Source organism: Haliotis asinina, chromosome 4, assembly GCF_037392515.1.
Source record: "Haliotis asinina isolate JCU_RB_2024 chromosome 4, JCU_Hal_asi_v2, whole genome shotgun sequence".
Taxonomy (NCBI): domain Eukaryota; kingdom Metazoa; phylum Mollusca; class Gastropoda; order Lepetellida; family Haliotidae; genus Haliotis; species Haliotis asinina.
Window position 1 is genome coordinate 56,139,978 of NC_090283.1, and position 20,936 is coordinate 56,160,913.

The 20,936-nt window shown below is 39.1% G+C and overlaps 1 protein-coding gene across 1 annotated transcript; it reads left to right on the forward strand.

The window, feature by feature from the left end:
* The first annotated feature begins 12,860 nt into the window (after positions 1–12,860).
* LOC137282605 (monocarboxylate transporter 5-like) lies at positions 12,861–17,787 on the forward strand. Its single transcript, XM_067814379.1, has 5 exons — positions 12,861–13,065; positions 14,569–14,712; positions 15,168–16,139; positions 16,484–16,534; positions 16,710–17,787. Exons 1-5 carry the CDS (start codon positions 12,867–12,869, stop codon positions 16,829–16,831), a joined length of 1,488 nt encoding a protein of 495 aa, XP_067670480.1. The 5' UTR covers positions 12,861–12,866; the 3' UTR covers positions 16,832–17,787.
* The last annotated feature ends 3,149 nt before the right edge of the window (positions 17,788–20,936 follow it).

The window sequence follows — 20,936 nt, forward strand, 5'->3', positions numbered from 1 at the left end:
TATAACGAATTTGAATGGTCAGTTCACGATGACCTGTGTGGAAGTGACCATTTTCCAACAATACTTTCCGCTATAAATCAGAGTGATGACTCATCTGCCACAAGGTGGAATATTAATAAGGCTAACTGGCCATTATTTCAGACAATGTGTGCTGACAACTTGAACTCTGCCGTTTTTGTTAATGTTCCAGATCCGATTCAGTTGTTCTCTGACAAACTGAAAAGTATTGCCGATGAAACTATTCCTAAGGCCTCTGCTAAACCACATGTTCGTAGACCATGGTTTACTGACAGTTGCAAACAAGCTAGGAAGTGTAGAAAGAAGGCAGAAAAATATTTTCGCCACCACCCTACAGTTCATAATTTAAATACTTTTAAAATAAACAATGCCAAGGCTCGACGTACGTTTAAACAAAGTAAACGCCAGTCTTGGAAGACCTTTGTATCAAATATTAATTCACGTACACCAATGACAAAGGTGTGGAACATGATACAGAGAATCAAGGGTAAAGGTAGAAATTCCAGTGTTCATCATCTAAAAGATGGACCCGAGGTTTTAACTGATAAAATTGACATTGCAAACAAGTTGAATTACAATATAAACAAGAATATAATCAATTAAAAACTAAATATAGTACATATAAATCCATATTTACAGATGGGTCCAAGGATGGTGGGGCAGTGGCTTGTGCCACTGTCGTTGGATCCAAAACAGTATCTTCTCGACTGCCGGATCATGCCTCAATTTTCACAGCTGAAGCAAACGCTATATTAACAGCCTTAAAATATATCAATAAACATTCCAAATATAAGCAGTATATAATCTTTTCAGACTCTCTTTCGTGCCTTCAAGCTATTAAGGGTCTTTCTACCAAACATCCACTTTTAGTAGAGATTATTGAATTGTACAATGATCTTGCTGCTGGCCAATACGACGTCGTCTTTTGTTGGTTACCCAGTCACGTTGGCATTTCTGGGAACACACTTGCCGATCTGGCTGCCAAAGCAGCACTCACCAAATCTATGACATCACTTCTTATTCCATACTCTGATTATAAAGATGTCATCCGATCTTACATCCGGGATCTTATGCAGAAGAATTGGGACACCCAGGTAGGTATCAATAAATTACATGAAATTAAACCCCACATTGGTTATACCTACTTGGGTTGTCAGTCTAGATTTGAAGAGGTCATCATAAGGCGATGTCGTATTGGCCACACTAGATATACCCATGAATATCTATTGAAAGGTGAGGATCCTCCGTTCTGCATGTCTTGCTTGATTGTGTTGAATATTCCATCACAAGGGATAAGTATTTTAAAACACGAACCATGAAGGATCTTTTTAGTAATGTAAATCATCATTTAATTATTGCATATTTAAAAGAATTACATTTGTTATCCGATTTGTGAATAGATAAATATTTTATAAGTGGTCATTTGGATTAGTAACTGGGATTGTTAGTGGCTGTACCTTCAAGGGGGGTTGAAGTAGAGTAAAATTATTGTCCTCCTGAGAAGGTACGTAAGTCCCAAGGTATTCAAAGGTAATTTAAATTGACCGTCTATTTTAATTGTAGTATCCCTGTCATTTTAATTTTGGCTAAAATTCACTTCATCGCCTGCAGTTGAAGGGATGATATAAATCCAGCTAGGGTCCATGTAGGAAACTATTACACCGCGTTTTGAGCACTATACAGTTTTGTGACTGTATGAACGCCCACTACGGTGATGTGTAGACTATTGAAGTATTGTATTACGTTGTGATTAATGTGTAGTGAATCTACATGCGATGTTCATGTACTTCGAAAGCTGAATGCACTATAAACATGTTGCAATAATTAAATGTAACCAGTTCTTTTATTGACTACTAACGTAAAAGACGATCCTGTGACTCCTGTGTAATACACGCCTCGTTTGTTTACTCAGGTGTTATATTGTGGATGGGTTGGGGTTGTCCACCTCTTGCACATCAACCTGAATCGTCAACATCCATGTGTACATCTGGGAAAACGTATTGCGAAACCAGGGTTTTGGAACATACTTATACGGATCAGAGGTATGGGGATTTAAAAGATACGACAGCATTGAAAAGGTTCGCTTACAAGCTTGTAAAATATTGTTAAATGTCGGTCCACAGACACCACATGTAATAGTATATGGAGAATGTAGGCGTTTTCCAGTTTATAGTAATTCTTACGTTCGAACGATGAAGTACTGGCTTAAGTTAATGACAATGCATGATGGACGTATCCCGAAAAAGGCATATAATGTGTTATACCACCTAGACACAGCTGGGTACCACACGTGGGCGTCTGAGATCTGCCATATACTTTGCTCGCACGGCTTTTGAGTTTGTCTTGTATTCACAAGCAGTCGGTGATCCGTGTGCTTTTCTTCGCATTTTAGAGAGCGCTTGATCAATATGTTATCAAAACTGTACATCTACGCTTGCAAAAAGCTCACGTTACAGGTTGTATGCACAATATACAGGTCTTCTTGGACCCGAAGGATATCTACCCTTAAATTTGGAATATAAATTCCGTACAGTATTGGTTACATTCAGAGCTGCTGTATTCCGTTTAAAGAGTAACGTGGGTAGGTGACAAAATATTGATGTATCTCAAAGAAATTGTCCCGCGTGTAAAGTACACTTACAAGATGAATATCACTTTTTGTTGAAATGTCCAGCTTATAAAGATCTTCGGGAAAGATTTTTGCTTGACACCTTGCAAGTAAATATGATATCGTTTCAAAATATCCTTAAACAAGAACAAAACTGAAGACATAATTAATATACTTCGTTTCATCTATTGTGCATAAAAGATAAGAGAAAGTTTAGAATAATAGAAATTAGTATTAGAATTATATTTATTAAAAGATACACACATGTATATATATGTGTTCTGACATTTCGCGTTGGGGATGTAACATTGGTAAAAATTACCACAGGCTGACAGGTAAATGCTGAGTCCTTTTAGAACTGTTTGATGTTTTTATACCTGCTTCCAAGATGTATATTACTATGTACATGGGCCTGTGGTCTTCATACGTAATAAAGACTTTGATGATGATGAGGTATTCACTTGAAGTGAATTACCGATCTCTCTCCCCAACACATTCCCCAGGCAACGTTCAAAACATCAATAACTATGACTAGTAATTGACAGAAGTAATCAATATGCAACTTGCATGCAATGCCATACATCGATATCGATATCACAGGATTCGTTCTTCATAAACAGAAATTCGGGGCACATGGTCAGGTGAAATTAAGCAAGCGAGTGAGTGACAGCTTAACGTCACCTCGACAATATTTCAGCCATATATTGACGTAACACATTCGACATAAACAATAAATGCACATAATTTAGTTGCATACTCACCAGTCATCGACGGACTGTGAAATAACAAGAGTATCCCCAAAAGAGTTAAAACTAGCTAAGATTTATGTCAAAAAGTAGAAAACTATTTTAGACTATACATTGTAAAAATGGACTACTGACTAGCGCCAACAACTGAAGGTAAATCACCATTTAAACAAGCTTGAAATACGCAAGGAGAAAGGGTTGCGTTTCCAGCAGTGACTTCTACCATTGAGAGTATGGCGACGTTTTCCATTACAGAAGCCATGAATGTGACACAAAGTGAAGCTATTCGTTGTGTGATGATTTGAAACCAGCTTTGATATGAATACTTTTCAGATGACTACATTACGAACCGGGATTTACACAATCTTTTAGACACAGGCGTAGGAGGGCAAACGAGGAAATTGGACAGCAAACCTCAGTTGCGGCATCACTCGATCACAGGAAGACGTAAACTCAGCATAGTTACGCTGGAATGTGTAAGAGCAGATTCATTTAAATCCGCTAAACCAGGTCAGTTGTATTCACAAATCCCTACTCATGTATCGCGTCACTCGAGACGACCTAATTCAGGCAGCTAGTCGTGTTGTACAGCCTGACGGTATATTTAGAATTACGCCGTGTGATATTCACGCTTGTGGCGATAGCTGGATGGAGGTAAGCGTGTCTTGTTGATGTCAATGTTTTGATGACAGAAAACACGTGCTCAGTGAGTGTGTGAGAACAATGGAAACACATGTTCGTTGTATTTGCAAATGTAGTTTGTTTATAAAGGTAGTTATTTCCCAACCAGTAGCAGATACATTGCTTGCATTACGTAACTGAATGTCCCATTGTCTTTGTCTTTTCCCGTTCATGAACCATAGGTATGAAATATCCATTGTATGTGTAAACCGATAGACTCAGTGTCACACTTCGGCGGATTTGACATGTATGTATTCCTGTCACATATCAATGTCAGGTTATATCTTTACTCGCCAGTCTGAAAATTAAATAGAACTTGTATGAACGAAGGACAAAATGACATAACCTATCATTATTCAGACATTCGCCGATTCAAAAGGCTAGGGGCCGTCACCAAGTGTACGTATTTATATTTTGCAACATGCAACATGCAACATTTGCAAGAATTTGAGAGACACCCACGATCACTTATAAACGGCCAGTTAGCATCAGGTGCAAGACCATTATTTAATGGTTGGTTAGTTGGTTTTGCAGTTTTAAAACTGGCGACAGTAAGAGGTCTATTTGCGTCCAACACATTGACTTGATTTAACTAACAATCACATGTACCTCCATTGCCGTTTCAAATGGAATCGTTTCATTAAAATATTCAAATAAATGAAACGACAGCATTATTAATATTGATTTGGATTAATAAATGCATATATTGTGTAACAGCTGCATAGTTACGGATTAAAAAACTTAAGTAACCACTTCCATTTCTGAAACATGAATTTATTTCATGGTAGAAATAAATGTATTGTGCCCCTTTCAAAAAGACACGCCGCCGTGTGTGTATTGATTCCTGACACACTATTATCTGAAATTGTTAAAGTGATATAGAATACCCACTGCGTGACTCGTGCACGTGGCTTACAGATACGAATCCCACAAAGCGTTCGTACGTTACTAAATGTCAAAACTCTATAGTTCATCGTACGCTACGAACATTCGTGGATCGAGTCCCTGAGTTGTAGTTTTTGTAGTGGTATGTGTATAGGGATATGAAGGTGTTGCTGTTTCAAAAAATCATTGGGTCAGTGTGGCGGCGTTAATTATGGAACAGGTCAAAATGGGTACAAGAAACAATGCCCACAAAAAGCTAAAATGGCCAAAATTCAAGGTCAGAATGGCCACAGAAAAGGTCCATATGGCAATTTGTTTTTCATATTAATGTGTATTGTTCTTGAACGCGTTATCAACTGATACTTTGAGGCTGTTATTTATATTATATTTTGAGATTTTGACTAGGACCCGTTAATTATATGTCTATATAGTTCATGCACATACTCTTAGTACGCCCATACAGCAAACAGTTCCATTACATTATCTTGCAAAACAGGCGGTGCATGTAGACATGTTGAATTAGCAAATTCAATTGAACCACGTCATTCACATCCATCACGTATCAGAATATAATACTATGATGTTAGAGTTAAGCCGTTGTCATACTGAAAAAGAAACGTTATGCAAGCTGTTGCTATGGTAATGTAAAGGTCAAATTAACTAAGACTCAGTGTTCATCAAATGATGTTGTAATGTTGTTTCTGGAAAAATAGAATTGTCAGTAAATAAACAAAATTATGGATTTTATTCATCTTTCATTTAGGTCACATGATACTTGTTAGATGGCATCCTGACACGGAAGGCAATTGCCTGCCACTGAAATAAACTCAGAGGACATTTAATAATGATGATGATAATAGGGGTATTTACAGAGCGCCAGTTCCCCATCACTGAGGGACATGCTCAAAGCGAGTATCACATGTATGCATATACACATGGCGGACAACAGTAGGTACAGTTAGCGGTAGCGTTGGAAGAGATACGGTTTTAGTCCCGATTTAAACACAGATAGCGTAGGTGCACTCTTGAGGTTAAATGGGAGAGAGTTCCATAATGAGGCAGCTGGGTGTGAGAAGGATCGAGCCTCAAAAGATTTCGGTTTATATTTTGGTACAGTCAAGAGCAGTGGGTCAGCTGATCGGAGATTTCTAGCTGTTACAGTAATCCAGACGAGAAAGGATGAGCGATTTAGCCAGCGTGGCTGTAGTTTCAGCTGTAAGAGGATGACTGATTGATCCTATGTTTCTCAAATGAAAATGACATACCTTGCAGAGATGGTACACTTGCTTATCCATAGTAAGAAAAGAGTCAATAAAAACACCAAGATTTCTACATGATGCGAGGAAAGTATGAAAGACTGTCCGATTTGCAAGTGGGTTAACCGGGATTTTTGCTGTCTAGAAGGTGGAGCGATGATGATGGCCTCTGTCGTTTCATCGTTTAATTTAAGCATGTTGGTTGACATCCAGGATTTGACTTTGTTAGGGCAACTTTCCATGTTATCCAAAGATTCCATCTGGTTCGTTAAAGTGGGTTTGGAACGGGCTGCCAGCTGTGAGTCATCGGCATGGAAATGATGAGCCACATGCAGCTCTGATATCAAGTGTCCCAGTGGTCTTGTGTACATGGTGAAAAAGGTCGGACCCAGCACTGACCCTTGAGGGACACCACATGCCATTACTTCACTGTGGAACATATCTTTATTAATTAGGACAAACTGTTTCCTGTCTGTAAGGTGTGATGAACACCACTCCAGGACTGTGCCGTTCAAGCCTTAGTCATGTTATAAACGACTCAGCATCATTGCGTGATCGATGGTGTTGAACGCGGCTGACAGGTCTAACAGAACTAACATGGCGATGGCTCCTGAATCAACAGAGGTCTTTATGTTATTCACACAGTTCAGAGCCGTCTCTGTGCTGTGTGTCACTCTGTATGCGGACTGATAATTATCCATCAGTTTAGACTTTTGAAGATGTTCAAAGAGATGTGCTTTAACAACTTGACGTGAATGTCAAGTTGGATACTGGGCGGTAGTTGCTCGAGGTCTGAGCGTCAATAGCTGGATTTGTGGCTTGATAACTGCCTTCTTTAAACATGATGGCACCCTTCCGGTGGACAAGCTGGTGTTTACGATCTTTGTTATCACAGGAAGAAGCACGTCCACTAATCCCAGGAGGCATTTTGTGGGTAGTGGATCTAGCGAGCAAGATGTTGGTTTAGCTGAAGTGATTAGTGTCTTTAATTCCAGTTCAGAGACTGGCGTGAAAGAAGTAACTTTGGTTCCCGTGAAGTATGTATACGAACCAGTATCACACGCGAAAACCATGACGTATCCTTGATTTTTCTCTAAGAAATACGTACTAAAGTTGTTTGCAAGGGTTGTATTGGTACCATGTGGCAAACATACGTCCGCCTTCTTGCCGATCAACTTGTTAAGAGTGGAAAACAAGAGCTTAGGATTATCACAGTTTGTGCTAATTTCCTCAATAATGTAATCTCATCTAGCATTTCTGATACATCTGTTACCTTCATTCCGTGCAGAGTTGTACATCTGGCGGTGGACTTCGAGTCGTGACTTACGCCAGCGTCGCTCGGCAGAACGACTCTTTCTCTTTGCGTTTCTGACCTCTGCACAATACCAAGGTGCTGTATCTTGGGGACGAATTAGCTTGATTTTGACTGGTGCAAGCTTATTCAGCAGCTTATGCAATGTTTTATCAAACAATGTAGCCAGTTCATTAACATCATCAGGAGGGGAACGAAGGAGTGTTGATGCCATCAGATCATTTATGAAATGATTCCGGATATGGGCTTCCTTCTTGACGACGGGAGGCCTGCTATAATTAAGATGACACGTGATCATAAAATGGTCAGACATCTGTTGATCCTCGACTGAGATTCCAAGAATAGTGTTATCATCTCTAGACACCATCCAGTCAAGGATGTGGCCAGATTTGTGTGGGGGCTCAGCAACATATGCATGTTGCTTTAAGGCATGTGAATCAAGAACTGCACACACGTTTTTTGTCAGTTTATTTTCTTTATTGTCAAACTGACCATGTCTCCAAGAATCAGGTAGACTCCAGTCTTGCCATCTAAGTAGTCATACAGTGAGGGTGGGGTCTATATAGACAGACAGTCTTTAATGTCTTTTTCCCGGAGCTGATGACAGCCACCATGTACTCAAAAGTAACAAATCTATCAGTTAGTTTAGAGAAACTGATAACCATGTCCTCGTTATATATCACAGCTATACCTTCGCCTCTATCACTAAGTCGGGCTACATGGTGAAGTTTGTAACCACTTGGGGTGATCTCAGAACATTTTGATTCATGTCCATTTACTGATAACCAGGTTTCCGTTAAGAAAAGAATGTCAGTGTTTGATTCTATGATGTAGTCAGCAATTTCAACAGTTTTATTTCTAGCAGACTGGGCATTCCATACACTCATCTTCAGACTATCAAGTGACGTCCTGTCCTTAACAGGTTGTGGTGTATGGTCGTCAGTGTACTCACTTGAAATCTCACCAGCAGACCAGAATGCTTTGTTTACGTTTGCCACCTCTACAGCCTCTATTCGTAGGTTTAATCTCACTGATGTTTAGCTTTCTTATGTGACGCAACAATTCTGGCTGAATCCATTGTGTGTTTGATTGGAGAGAACCTGAGTCAGTCAGCTGGCTTCTACTGTAGGAGAGTTGGCTAACACTCACATTAATCCTGCTGGTATTTGGGCTTGGCTCACTGATTGATGAACAATAGCTCTTCAATGCTGTAGTATCAATATAGATGAGATTCCAAACTGTTAATATCAACAAAGTCAACAATCATTTTGCAACAATCTTTGACTTCAAAGACATCATAGGAAGAGTCTCCAGAACATGACGCAACTGCTGTGAAGTTTTCGTAGACATGGACCTGATAAAATTGGATGAAAAGGGGGGAATTTGTGAGAGCTCAAGTTGACTGCTGCCTGGTAGACGCACACGTGGCTACCATCCATTATAACGAATACATTTCAGTGTAGTGGGAACAGCTATAATGGAATGACTTAAGGTAATGAAAAGTAAATGTCCAGTCCAAATTCAATAACAGGAATCCATGTCAGTATCCATGACATATATAGGCAGAGACCATATGATTTCAATTTAACCATCATGTAATTCATTTCATTCGTTCGGGAAGGACGTTCGTAGAAGTCCGGTGCGCTTAAAGAAGTCGTCTTTTGAAAATTACAATTTCGTTCAAGTGTGAGTTGGAAACCCATTCTGTGGCAAACACTTCTATGATGAAGATTATCACTTCAAATCAAAGCTTTGCAGCCAAACAAATGGATCTAATAAATAAGAATCTTGAATTATGAGATTCTATCTATTGTATTGTCAGGTAAATTTGTATTGTATGTAGTAAACCAAAATTGCACTAACTGTTACTTTTAACCGGTAATTGTTCTAATTCTATATATTTACAGTCGTTGATTGTTACATTTCCGGAAAGCTATTGTTTGTTTTTGTTCATACCATGCTTTTCTCCCTATGAGTGCTATATTTATAACACATTTGTATTCTAGAGAGATATTCAGATAAGCAACATACTGCTTGTTAACCAATCCGGGTCCAGTTTTTAAAAATGAATATGCGCAGCGTTAGGCCAAACATACTTCCATTTCAGGGAAACTTTGGGTGCTACCGAGAGGTCAGGACATGTTTACCCGTTCCGCTAAAACCTGGTGTTATTCCTAAAATGTTCACAGTTATTGTCCCTTCACACCAATTTGTTTCTGAAGATAATCAAGACACGGTATCCTTTAGCAAGGACATTCTTAATTTACCTCGACTTTTTAGAGTTTAGACATTAAATAACAATAAAATGTAAAATTCAGGACAGTTTGAACAGATGTGAGGCAGCTTTAGTGTATTGTAAGAGGTGGCATAGGTGTTCCCAGTCTTGTTTAATGAAGACGTAATTCACTGTAGAAGCTTAGGCTTGCAGTTCTTCTCCATGCACTTCCATGATATCCAGTCGTCCTGTTTCCTCTGGCCCACTCGGTACCTAAAACCATCCATACCAAGATATCTACCACATCGTGGTGTACTTCCAATGAAAAATAATGAATAAATCAATGGCGCTACAATTTTTGTCTTACTTTTTAGTTCTTTATGCAGTCAAATTTGACTTTTTAACCTAACCATGGCTTCAATCCCTTATAACAACATTCATTGCATTTAAAGAGAGGTACAACGGTCGTCTTCTTGGGAAGACACCATATGAGCAAAGATCGCTCCAGAAGATGACGTTGCTGTCAATAGAAACCAAATCGCCTCACCTTGACCATTGTTACCATGGCTACCAACGTACGGCGTCATTTGCAGATTAGCTACCTGTAATCAAAGTTAAACAATGGACGTTTGGCCACTGAAGCATGACATTGTGGAGGAGGTGCGGGGTCCTACAGGCTGGCCAGACATCTGCCATAAATGCGACTTTTGACAGTCTGATCAGGAGTCGACCCTTTGTGACTGCTTTGTGTTAGTCGCTGCTTGACAGGGGTTAGGCAAGTAAGGTGGCTGACCATCGCCTCCCAAGTGTCGCCGAGTAATTGCTATCATACCAAGTAGTTACCATATGAAATCATGGTTGAAGTGTTGTGGACCCACTGATGGACTTAGAACTGTGTTTGAAGATAGATATCCCTTCTCAGCTATTCCAAAATGTTAGGGCTTACCTCACGTTAGTTTATCTCATGTTAGTTTATCTTAAGACAACGGTCTGCTACTAATTAACTCTGATTGTAATCTTGCTGGTGTTCCGATATCGTAAAAAAAATCCACGGTCTGGTATACGACATTAATTGGATTAAAACTTGCCACAAGAAATAATTGTAGCCACACTGCTTTGATTAACTCTACACCACATGCATCGAAGTTGCATTCTTCAGAGAGGTAAGTCTAGATAAGCTGGCAGTACATCATCGAAGGACGCCAGTTTGTTATAGTAATATTTATATCTTATAGAAATTATCTTTCAAACATTTATTTATTACCCGAGAGACTGTGCAAGTCTGTTTCTGGGGACGCCGAGCTGGTCGGGTTTCCAGGGATGAAAGGTTGATGACTCGATAGGGTCAACGACCGGCGATATCTAGAGAGGTCAGAATGAAGTTAAGCTGTTCGGATTAACCCAATAAACGACGGAGAACTAACTACATCCACCGTTTTGTCGCACTTACAACTGCACGTCTGGAGAGAGACAATGGAGGCCTTAACGCATTGACTTGTGTAAATGCGAACAAACTGGGATTTTATGGAATTTCCTTTTTCAACATTTGGGACAGAGGATTGTGGGGAAAAGGGGGTTTTAAAATGTACCATCATGAACCAACAGCACTAACGTTCTTGTTGGGAAGCTGATAGAAAGCAGGACGTTTGTACTTTATGAATGATGAAGAGGCAAGAGGGAATCTGAGCTGCATAAATTCGGGGCTTCGTCTGACGTTTAACTTGCCAAGTTCCGCACATGATTGTCGAAGATGCGAAGCCAGATCTTCAGGAAGTGCGTCAAACATCAAACCTGCTGGATATCACATGTTGTGTAAGTCTCATTACTAACATGGACGAAAGCAAATATACCATTTACCAGGTAGGCAAATCGTAGGCACGTTTTGCTATAAATTCCACCATGACTATGTGATGTAAATCTTGTGTAAATACGGATGATAAGATAAGTGATGTTGGTTTGTGGATGGGTCTATTAATTGTGTTTGAACAGTTTTATAACAGACGGTAATATGATGGTGATAACTGTTGAGGAAGAAGTCATACAATTATATGTTTCTACTTTTGATGAATGTTTTATTATTATCATTTTCATTACGTCTGTTGTGTTTATGTCAGCCATGTTGATGGTCAAGTGGAAGTAGCGCGGCAGTGTGGTATACGTGCATAGTAATGCGATCATAAAATTAGACGCATTTTCAATTTTTATTTGGTCTTATTTTATTAACAGTGCAGTCAAATCGAGTATTTCACGTGGGCATGGTCGAATCCAAATACAAACTGTTAACTATGGTTCTATTCATATTTACTAATCATGTACGTGTTCAGCAATTCATATATTCAATGTTCATGTTTATGCCAATTCCACCACGTTGGAGTCTTTACTATAGAGACATGTTCCGTAGATATCTTTGTAAGAGTGTGCACTGTCTGTAATGACGGTTACATGGAAGATGAGTACCATTTTTGATGGTTTGTGTTCAGTATAAAACACTGCGTGAGAGGTACATACGTACTGAGTTTCTATCAAACCCTGCTCGGATGTTCATGTCGTTCGAAAGTTTGCCAGCTATATCTTTTCTGCAAACTGTTTCAGAATAACCTGCTGATTAACTCTCTCTCTCTCTCTCTCTCTCTGTCTCTCTCTCTCTCTGGCTGTTTGTCTGTCTCTCTCTCTCTCTCTACCTTCTCTCTCTCTCTCACGTGCGTTTACTCACAGACGGAATGATGTACACAATATAATGCCATGTACTTGGCTAGAAAAAGAAACAGACGGTTTTACCTCAACATGCCTGAAGTACAGTAAGCACAAACAACAAAAGAGCGAAGCGCTCGTAAACGTATTACGTACGTGGCCAGCGTTTAAGAGAAAAGACGAACTCACATTTCTGAACGCGAAGTAAGTTATAACAGGAAAAGTCACAAATCGACAAAACAAAACATCATTAGTGACCAACAGCATGAGCATGGCTCTATACACCTGGGATACGATTACATGTGCCAACGAGATGGACCCCCCGATTCCGCTGGCAAATGAATCGCTCTACAGTTAAAGGAGAATATGCTTCACTCCAGATTTCAGATCACAGTTTTAGATTTTCTAATGCAATATGTCATGATATGTGTTTATGATGCAGATGCAGCCCAGAATGGAGGTTGCAAACGCCAACATTGACCGAGGCTACGCTTGGGTGGTCCTCGTGGCTGCGTTCGGCCTCCAGTTCATGGTTGGGCTTCTGGCATACTCTCCAGGCGTCATGAACATCGCCATGTTAGATGAAATTGAAAACGATCTGACGAAGACCTCTTGGGTAGGCTCCATAAACTTTGGGACCTGTACGTTACTAGGTACGTAAATTCGCCTGCATCATATCTTCGTCATCAAGTTCATATCTATACCTCCTTCGGGTGGGAAACAAGAACTGCTTTTTGCAGTTAGCTATGGAGTCATACTTTTAAAAATTACATATGCATTATAAATTAAACGTGAAGTGTTTTGGAAAAGTTAATATCAGTGCTTGAAAATATATATTCATTTCCGTAACTATGAAAGTATAAACCTTCAATATACGTACAATACCTTCTTATGTATTACGAGGCTTTGATTTGCCAAGTATAAACTTTAATATAAGGGCTGAAAGTTTCTTGTGAAATTGTCGTATCAAGCAGTCCGCGTTGCCACCGATGTATTATAACTGCGGTGAAAGATACGCTAACGTATTGCTCACTAGATTGAGACACTGTTGCAGAACACTAAATTTTGACCTGTTTCAGGTTAACCATCTGACGTTCCAGAATGAGAACGTGGCACGTCATGGAAAAACTGGTTACATAGATGTCTTTTTAATGCACTTTGCATGATGACCTTAGGAGTTACTATTCTCAGATACAGATAAATTTGAAGGACCAAAAATATTACACAGTGCCTTATACGGTGACCCTACCTAGAACGATGTCCTGAATAAACACATATTATTGTTTGTACACAGGCATAGGGAAACTACAAACAGATTTAGCAGTAACTGCATTATTATTGTTTCCAACCTGTTCATCAGGTAAATACAGTTCAACATAACAATACATAAGGCTAGATAAAAAAGTGAGAAAAATTATCGGGGATCGGCGCGTCACTTGTATTGGTGCGTGTAACTATTTTTTATTGCCATTTCTAAAAATAATTGTGATTTTGCCGCGTCTAAACAAACTAAAACCTCACTGACGTGACAGAACCACCAAATTGTAGGTGTCGGAATTGCTATTGTGCAAACTACGTTTTCCCTGTAAACGAGACATGTAGTGATCTGTGTTGCTTCTGTTAGTTACCTGGTTTAGCATATTTGGTCACAGATGTTACAGGATTTATGCAAATAATTACATTCAGTATTTTACAGCTCATGCTTGCATTGCATAACGTTATACAGATAACATTATACAGTTGATTTGGGGCATCTAATCCAAATATTAGTTCACGATGACAAGACGAATACTGTTATGTAAACGTTTGAGTGAATACTTATGGTGTAACGTCGCTTAATGCAATACTTTAGCAATATCATTGCAACAGACACCAGAAATTATCTCTTCCATATAACTTTGACGACCCACCCACTGGCCCTCGTGGGCCAGTATTAGGCCCCTGAATTTCTGTTTCTTTGTATTTTCAAAGGCAATATTGGTTGGGAACGTGTGTTTGATAATCTTCTTAGCCAGTGTTTTTGTGTCGTGCACAAGCAGGCGCACTTTGACAAAGCTCACTTACTGTCACGAACATTTTCTGCTTATGGAGGACTGTTACTGCCACATTCACAGGTCCCGTTGCTGACCTCATGACTGTTACTGCCACATTCACAGGTCCCGTTGCTGGCCTAATCCAGGATAAAGTTGGTTCACGTGCCACAGCCTTGATTGGTGCTGCTTTCACCTTTCTGGGAATGACGAGTGCCTCCTTTTGCAGATCTATAGTGGGACTAGTACTGACCTACGGCTTCATTGCAGGTGTGTACACAAGGACACCTGCATCAATTAAACCAGGGGTTGCTGTAGGATGTTTTCTGTTCCTTTCATGCTGTAATCAAAACTGATTTGGTAAACTTGTCTTATCTTGGTCAAAGTACAAAGACAATATATCATAGGACTCTCTGCATAATAGAGGACCGATTTCCTTTTCAAATTAACCTTTTCTTTGTATATCATTCTATACGTAGAATATATTTCATAGATTGTGAAGGTAGTGTGTCTTCGTCGAAGAGTTTTAACAGTCATGGACAGGTGATGCAGCTTCCATGTTCTACTAACTGATGCAAGGAGCTGCTTATGATATCAACTGAGACAATAATCCTGAAAGTATATCTTAGGTTTTGTACATTGTTTACATTAAGATAATACTATTTTACGTTGTTGAATTTTCACATTGAAACAACATAACATGAACTTTATATTTCTTTTAACAGGGTTTGGTTTGTGTCTTGCTTGCAATGTAGTTGGCGTTGTTGCTGGCAACTACTTCTTAAAGAGGCGAGAGATTGCATATGGTGTTTGCAGTGCTGGTGGAGGTATGGGTCTGTTTGTTTCCGGGCCTCTTGTGAGATATCTTCTTAGAAACTACAATCTCAGTGGAACCTTGCTTCTTCTTGGTGCTGTAGAATTCCACATGTGTGTTGCCAGTGTTACGTTCAGGCCATTACATGGACATTCACACAGCATAACTGTCACTCCAATGGAACCGGCAGCTAATGAAATCAGAGACGAAAGTGATTCCTCAGTGCACCAACAAGCCACTAATGCTGAGCCCTTAATATTAAAGAAAACAGAAGTTGATGACACAGTTGAGTTCGAACTTACCAACCGACAACTTCGTGGTTCAAAATCCTCAAGCCATGACAACGTTTCTCTTCCTCCATCACTTTACCTTCCAGAAACGGAAGGAATTAAAGCACACATAGGCAATGTTTTTATTGCTTTCAGAATCTTTAAACACTTGTCATTTGTTATGTATAATATAAGCCTCGCGCTATGGACTCTGGCTGAATCTGCTGCCGTCTTTCATCTTCCTTACTACACTCAGCTCAAGGGAAGTTCGCCAGATCAATCCGCAACCGTGTTTACAGCAATGGGCTTTGGCAGTGTTATTTCCAGAATATCTGCGGGATTGATAACTTCAGATTCGAAGATACCACATATTATCATCCAAGTTGGTCTTTTAGGAATATCTGGGATGATAGTGCTATTCTTCCCTCTTTATTCGAGCACCTACCACACACAGCTGGTGTTTGGGATCTTGTATGGGACATACAGCCAAGGAATTAATACTCTGATTGGTCCCATAATCCTTGACTTGGTAACTCTAAAGGAGGTTCCAGTGGCTTATGGGTTTGCATTTTTCTTCCAGGGAATTGGATACATCTTAGGTCCTCCAGTTGCAAGTAAGTGGTATATAACTTTGAGAACAGAAACCTGTTTGCCATGAATTATTTCAGCTGAACAATACATCTTCTGTAACCCGCGTGGTCTATAATCCGCTGTCGCGTGTTAACTGGGATCAGGTTGTCACAATAGCTACTGTGGAAACTTGATTTCTTCATCATTACCTGCACCTATTTAGAACCCTATAATGTTGGAAACAGAGTCATCAGTGCAGTGGTTTTAATTCATGGAAACATCACAGTAAACAGTGTAGTTAATATTTTTTACTGATAATACAGTTGTGTCATTGTTTTGATTGTCCATTAAACCAACACTCTTGCAAAAACTATATTTTCATTTTCAGGCTGGATTTATACGTCAACTGGTGTGTACCATTTCACGTACATTTTTGCAGGTAAGGTATAATGTTGTTAATTGTGAATGTGATATACAGAGAAAATACGATGAGTGTCTAATCTTATGTCATTTGTACTTATGATTCGAGGATACTACATATGATGAGATGCATAAACATGTTCTTTTAATATCTTGTTTGGGCATATATAAATATAATTATTGTATCTTATCAGGATCCTGCTTGGTATTAAGTTCAATGTCAGCTGCAGCTGTTAGCGTTGTAAGAAGAAGGAAAACTCAGGCAATGGATGTCCACCCGCTAGATGGTGATGAGGATCATGTGTTATGTCAATGAAAACCACATGGAGTCCCTGATATACGTCGCCACCATGCATCGTCGTCCTGCGTCACGATAGTGGCATGAAATCCACGAGCCGCGATAGATTGAAGTAGAAACATTTTTGATGAGAAGTATACCTCGCTAGTGTAATAGATATTGAGTACGCTCCAGGATACAATACGGGAACCTGTGACATGACCGTGAAGGTGTCATGATGATATACTCATGTACAAGAATGTATCCACAGCTAACTCATACAGAATTACATCGTAAATGGTGATACTGGTTTCACTGTCAGAAGATCAATTTCCGTGTGTGAGGTAGGACAGGAACTGTAAGGTGACTCCATCAGATATATTATATTTGCATGTAATATGCCAAGGAAAGCGTGGAATATGTCAGTGTAAGCATGGAATGTTTCAAGATAAACATACAATAAATCTAGGTGAGCATGGAATATGTCAAGGAGAGCATGGAATATATTAAAATGAGCCTACAATAGATCAAGGTGAGCGTGGTATATGTCAAGGTGAGCACGGAATGTGCCAAGGTGAGCATGGAATATGTCAAGGTAAGCATCAAATATGTCACGGTGGGCGTGGAATATGTTACGATGACCGTGAAAGTATGTCAATTGAGCATGGGATGTGTCAGAGTGAGCATGGGATGTGTCAGAGTGACCATGGAATGTGTCAAAGTGAACATGGAATTTGTTAAGATGAGTATGGAATGTATCAAGATTAACGAGGAATGTGTCAAGGTAAGCATGAGATATGTCAAGATGATCGTGAGTATGTGAAGATGATCGTGAGTATGTCAAGATGATCGTGGAATGTGTCAAGCTAAGGATGGAATATGTCAAGATAAGCACGGACGTATCAAGTACCCAATCCCTGATCAAAATGTTCACTGAATGATGTAAAATATGTTGAACGATGTACAAGGTGTTGACTGAATAAAAGAACAACGGTTACTATGATACCATAACCACTTTCATGCGGGCCACCTCAATCTACAAACGTAATTAGTGAATTTAATTTCACGCCGCTTTTGGCGTACTCCAGCCATATCACCGTGAAGCAGACTAGAAAAGGATCAACGCATTGTACCCATGTGGGGTATCGAACTCAGGTCTTCGGTGTGACGAGCGGACGCTTTAACCACTCTGCTATCCCATCACCCTTATAAACGGAATGAAGTAATATCAGCACTGATCACTTTACAGCATATGTGGAAATGCACGAAATGGGCCCAAAGCGATTCCAGCATGAAACATCTTGAAATACGTATCCATGATATCTGAAATAACGCGAATGTGAATCCGCCTGAATCCCTTCTGGTGCAGGAAACCAAAGGAGGGCTGGTGACAAGCACTTGCAGAACACCATTATGCCCTCTGAGCCTGGACTTGGTGCGGTTCAGCACAAACTCCGGATACAAATATGCGAATTTGACGTGTTTTCTGTATCACTTCTGCTCACTTAACTAATTGTATTCGGAACGTATCTGTTCGTATCTAACAATAAAATAGCCCAATGGTGTCATTAATTAAAGATGATAGCTTTATTTTTAAGAGCATATTTACAGGCATGTCACTAAATAACTTCATGTTCTGACCCACCGATCAGAAGAACGTGTCTGTACGTCCTGCAAGAATCCGATATTGCCATGTTGCCGTTTCAAGTGAAATAAAATACGAAAAGCACAAATCGCAATACTGAATTCACGAAATGTGATAACTGCTTACTCTTCCTTCCTTGTGCTATTCTTCAATGTGGTTTAAGCATAATTTATTCACTTGGAAAAGGATTGGCAAAACAAGCCTGTATGGCTTATATTAATGCCTCTCCAGAACACATACTTTGTTCACACTTGTACGAAGACATTTTACATAATATTACTCTACAATGACATAATGTTGTATTAGATGAGTCAGAATGTTTCGTACGATAAACAAATAAGTCATCAAAGTGAGAACGGGTTGCATTTGTATAACAAGGTTTAAGTTACATTAAGAAGTAAACGTAGAAGCTTTACTAATATTTGATCATATTTGTTTCGTGGTCAGTTAATACATGGAAGTTATTACCTACTAAAAGTTTTAAGAATCAAATCGTTTTGATGCAATGATGAACTGATGAACTGAGTGTAGAATATCCATATTTGTCTGATATGACACTGAATTATTGCCATTCAGCACGTCTCGTAGTGTGAAACCTTTCGTATAGAAATATCATTTATGTCGTATACTGTTATATTTAGGACACGTGAAGGAATAATGGAAAGCATTCTCAGAAACATGTGAACAGGAGCATTATCAGAAGTGAAACGGATGTATTTGTCACTGTTTAAGTCACTGCATCCCAGCCTAAAGCGACTGTGAATTATTTGACAGAATCGACTACCATTGTCTAGATCAAACTTAATATCAGTATTAGCGCGGGATGTGATTTGATTCTTAAACTGTCCAACAGAAGAAGCACTAGTCGCATTAGGAGGTAGATTATTCCACAGTCTGATTGTATCGGGTAGAATTGGCGTACTTTGTAGATCTGCATCTGATAGTTTGGTAATTTTCATTATTTCTAAGAGTATAATCATTATTGTCAGATAAATCCCTGGAACAAGGTCACAAAGATAATCAGGAACCATGTGGTTTACCATTTTATAAAACAATGTTAATTTGCATCTTTCTATTCTTTTCGCTAAGGAGGTTTGATTTGTCTCATTGTAGAACTTATGGCTCGTGCCTCTGACTGTGCGTATGGCATCTAAGTGGACGTGTTCTAATGACAAGGATTGCTCATTTGTGCAATTGTCCCAAAGATGACTACAATGATCAAATAATGGTAGAATAAAGGATTTGTAGGTTGTTTCCAATGTTTCATATATATTTATTTGTGGGAATGCCAGATTAAGTTGTCCTGAAAGGTAATACCTAAGTGTTTGAGTCTGAACTTCTTTTATGACCGTAGCATTCATGGTGAGGGGAGGTTTCAGTGTTACGTGGGAATTGGATGGTTTCAGTTTTGTTTAGATTAAATTTAACTTGCCAGGTTTCTGCCCATTGGGATACACTGTCTACATCTGAGTTTAGGGGAAACGCATTTGTATAAGGATCGTCAGTTATCACGTAGAGTGACGTGTCATCTGGGAAGAGACGTATATTACTTTCGATTCCATCAACTATATCATTAATGTATACTAAGAATAGAAGAGGCCCGAGAACTGATCCTTGGGGAACTCCGGTTACAATCGGTTTGGATTCTGACTTTTTACCCTGAATAACTACTCTCTGCTTTCGATATTGTAGATACCTTTCAAACCATTTCAATGATGTTCCGCCTATTCCGGAGGAATATGAATAATTCCTTTGTGCCAAACTTTATCAAATGCCTTGCTTATAGCGCAGAATACAGCTCTAACTTCTTTTCCATTATCTATAGCTTTAGAAATAAAATTATACAAATGTGTAAGTTGATACGCTGGTGAATCTCCTGGAATAAATCCAGATTGTAAGTTTGAAAGGCAGTTATTATCACTTATGAAATTAACGACATATTTAAATACACATTTTTCAAAGACTTTCGATAAGCAAGACGTCAAAGTAACCGGTCTGTTATTACAACGGTCGATGATGTTACCCTTCTTATGCATGGGTATGACAAATGATTCTGTCCATATATCTGGGAAGACTGATGTTTGAAGTGACTTGATAAAAAGATGAGTTAATGGCAGAGACAAAGAAGACGATACCAGACGTAAAATATGATTTCTTATCCCATCTGGTCCTGTCACTTTATTAATGTTTAACGATGATAACACTTCTTGAACATCCTTTTTTGAGTAAGATGTAAATCAGTCAAATATGCACTGTTGTTATTCAGATTCACGTTTGGAAGATCTTTATTAGGATCAGCTACTGCCTGCTCAATAAAGTAATTATTCATGACCTTTGCTGACATTGACACTGGATCATGATAAACATCATTATTATAATGAATAGGGGGAAAAGATGTATTTTCAGATTTCTTGTTCATACAGTTTTTAACTATTCGCCACCATAGTTTGGTGTTATGGTTGTTATTTATTTCAATATCTAATTTTGCAATATAACCCT

Coding starts and splice junctions, on each gene's coding strand:
- LOC137282605 (XM_067814379.1), top strand. CDS start 12,867: ATGGAGGTTGCAAACGCCAACATTGACCGAGGCTACGCTTGGGTGGTC. Junction 16,140..16,483: donor CTTAGGTCCTCCAGTTGCAA/GTAAGTGGTATA, acceptor TTTCATTTTCAG/GCTGGATTTATACGTCAACT. Junction 16,535..16,709: donor TTTCACGTACATTTTTGCAG/GTAAGGTATAAT, acceptor GTATCTTATCAG/GATCCTGCTTGGTATTAAGT.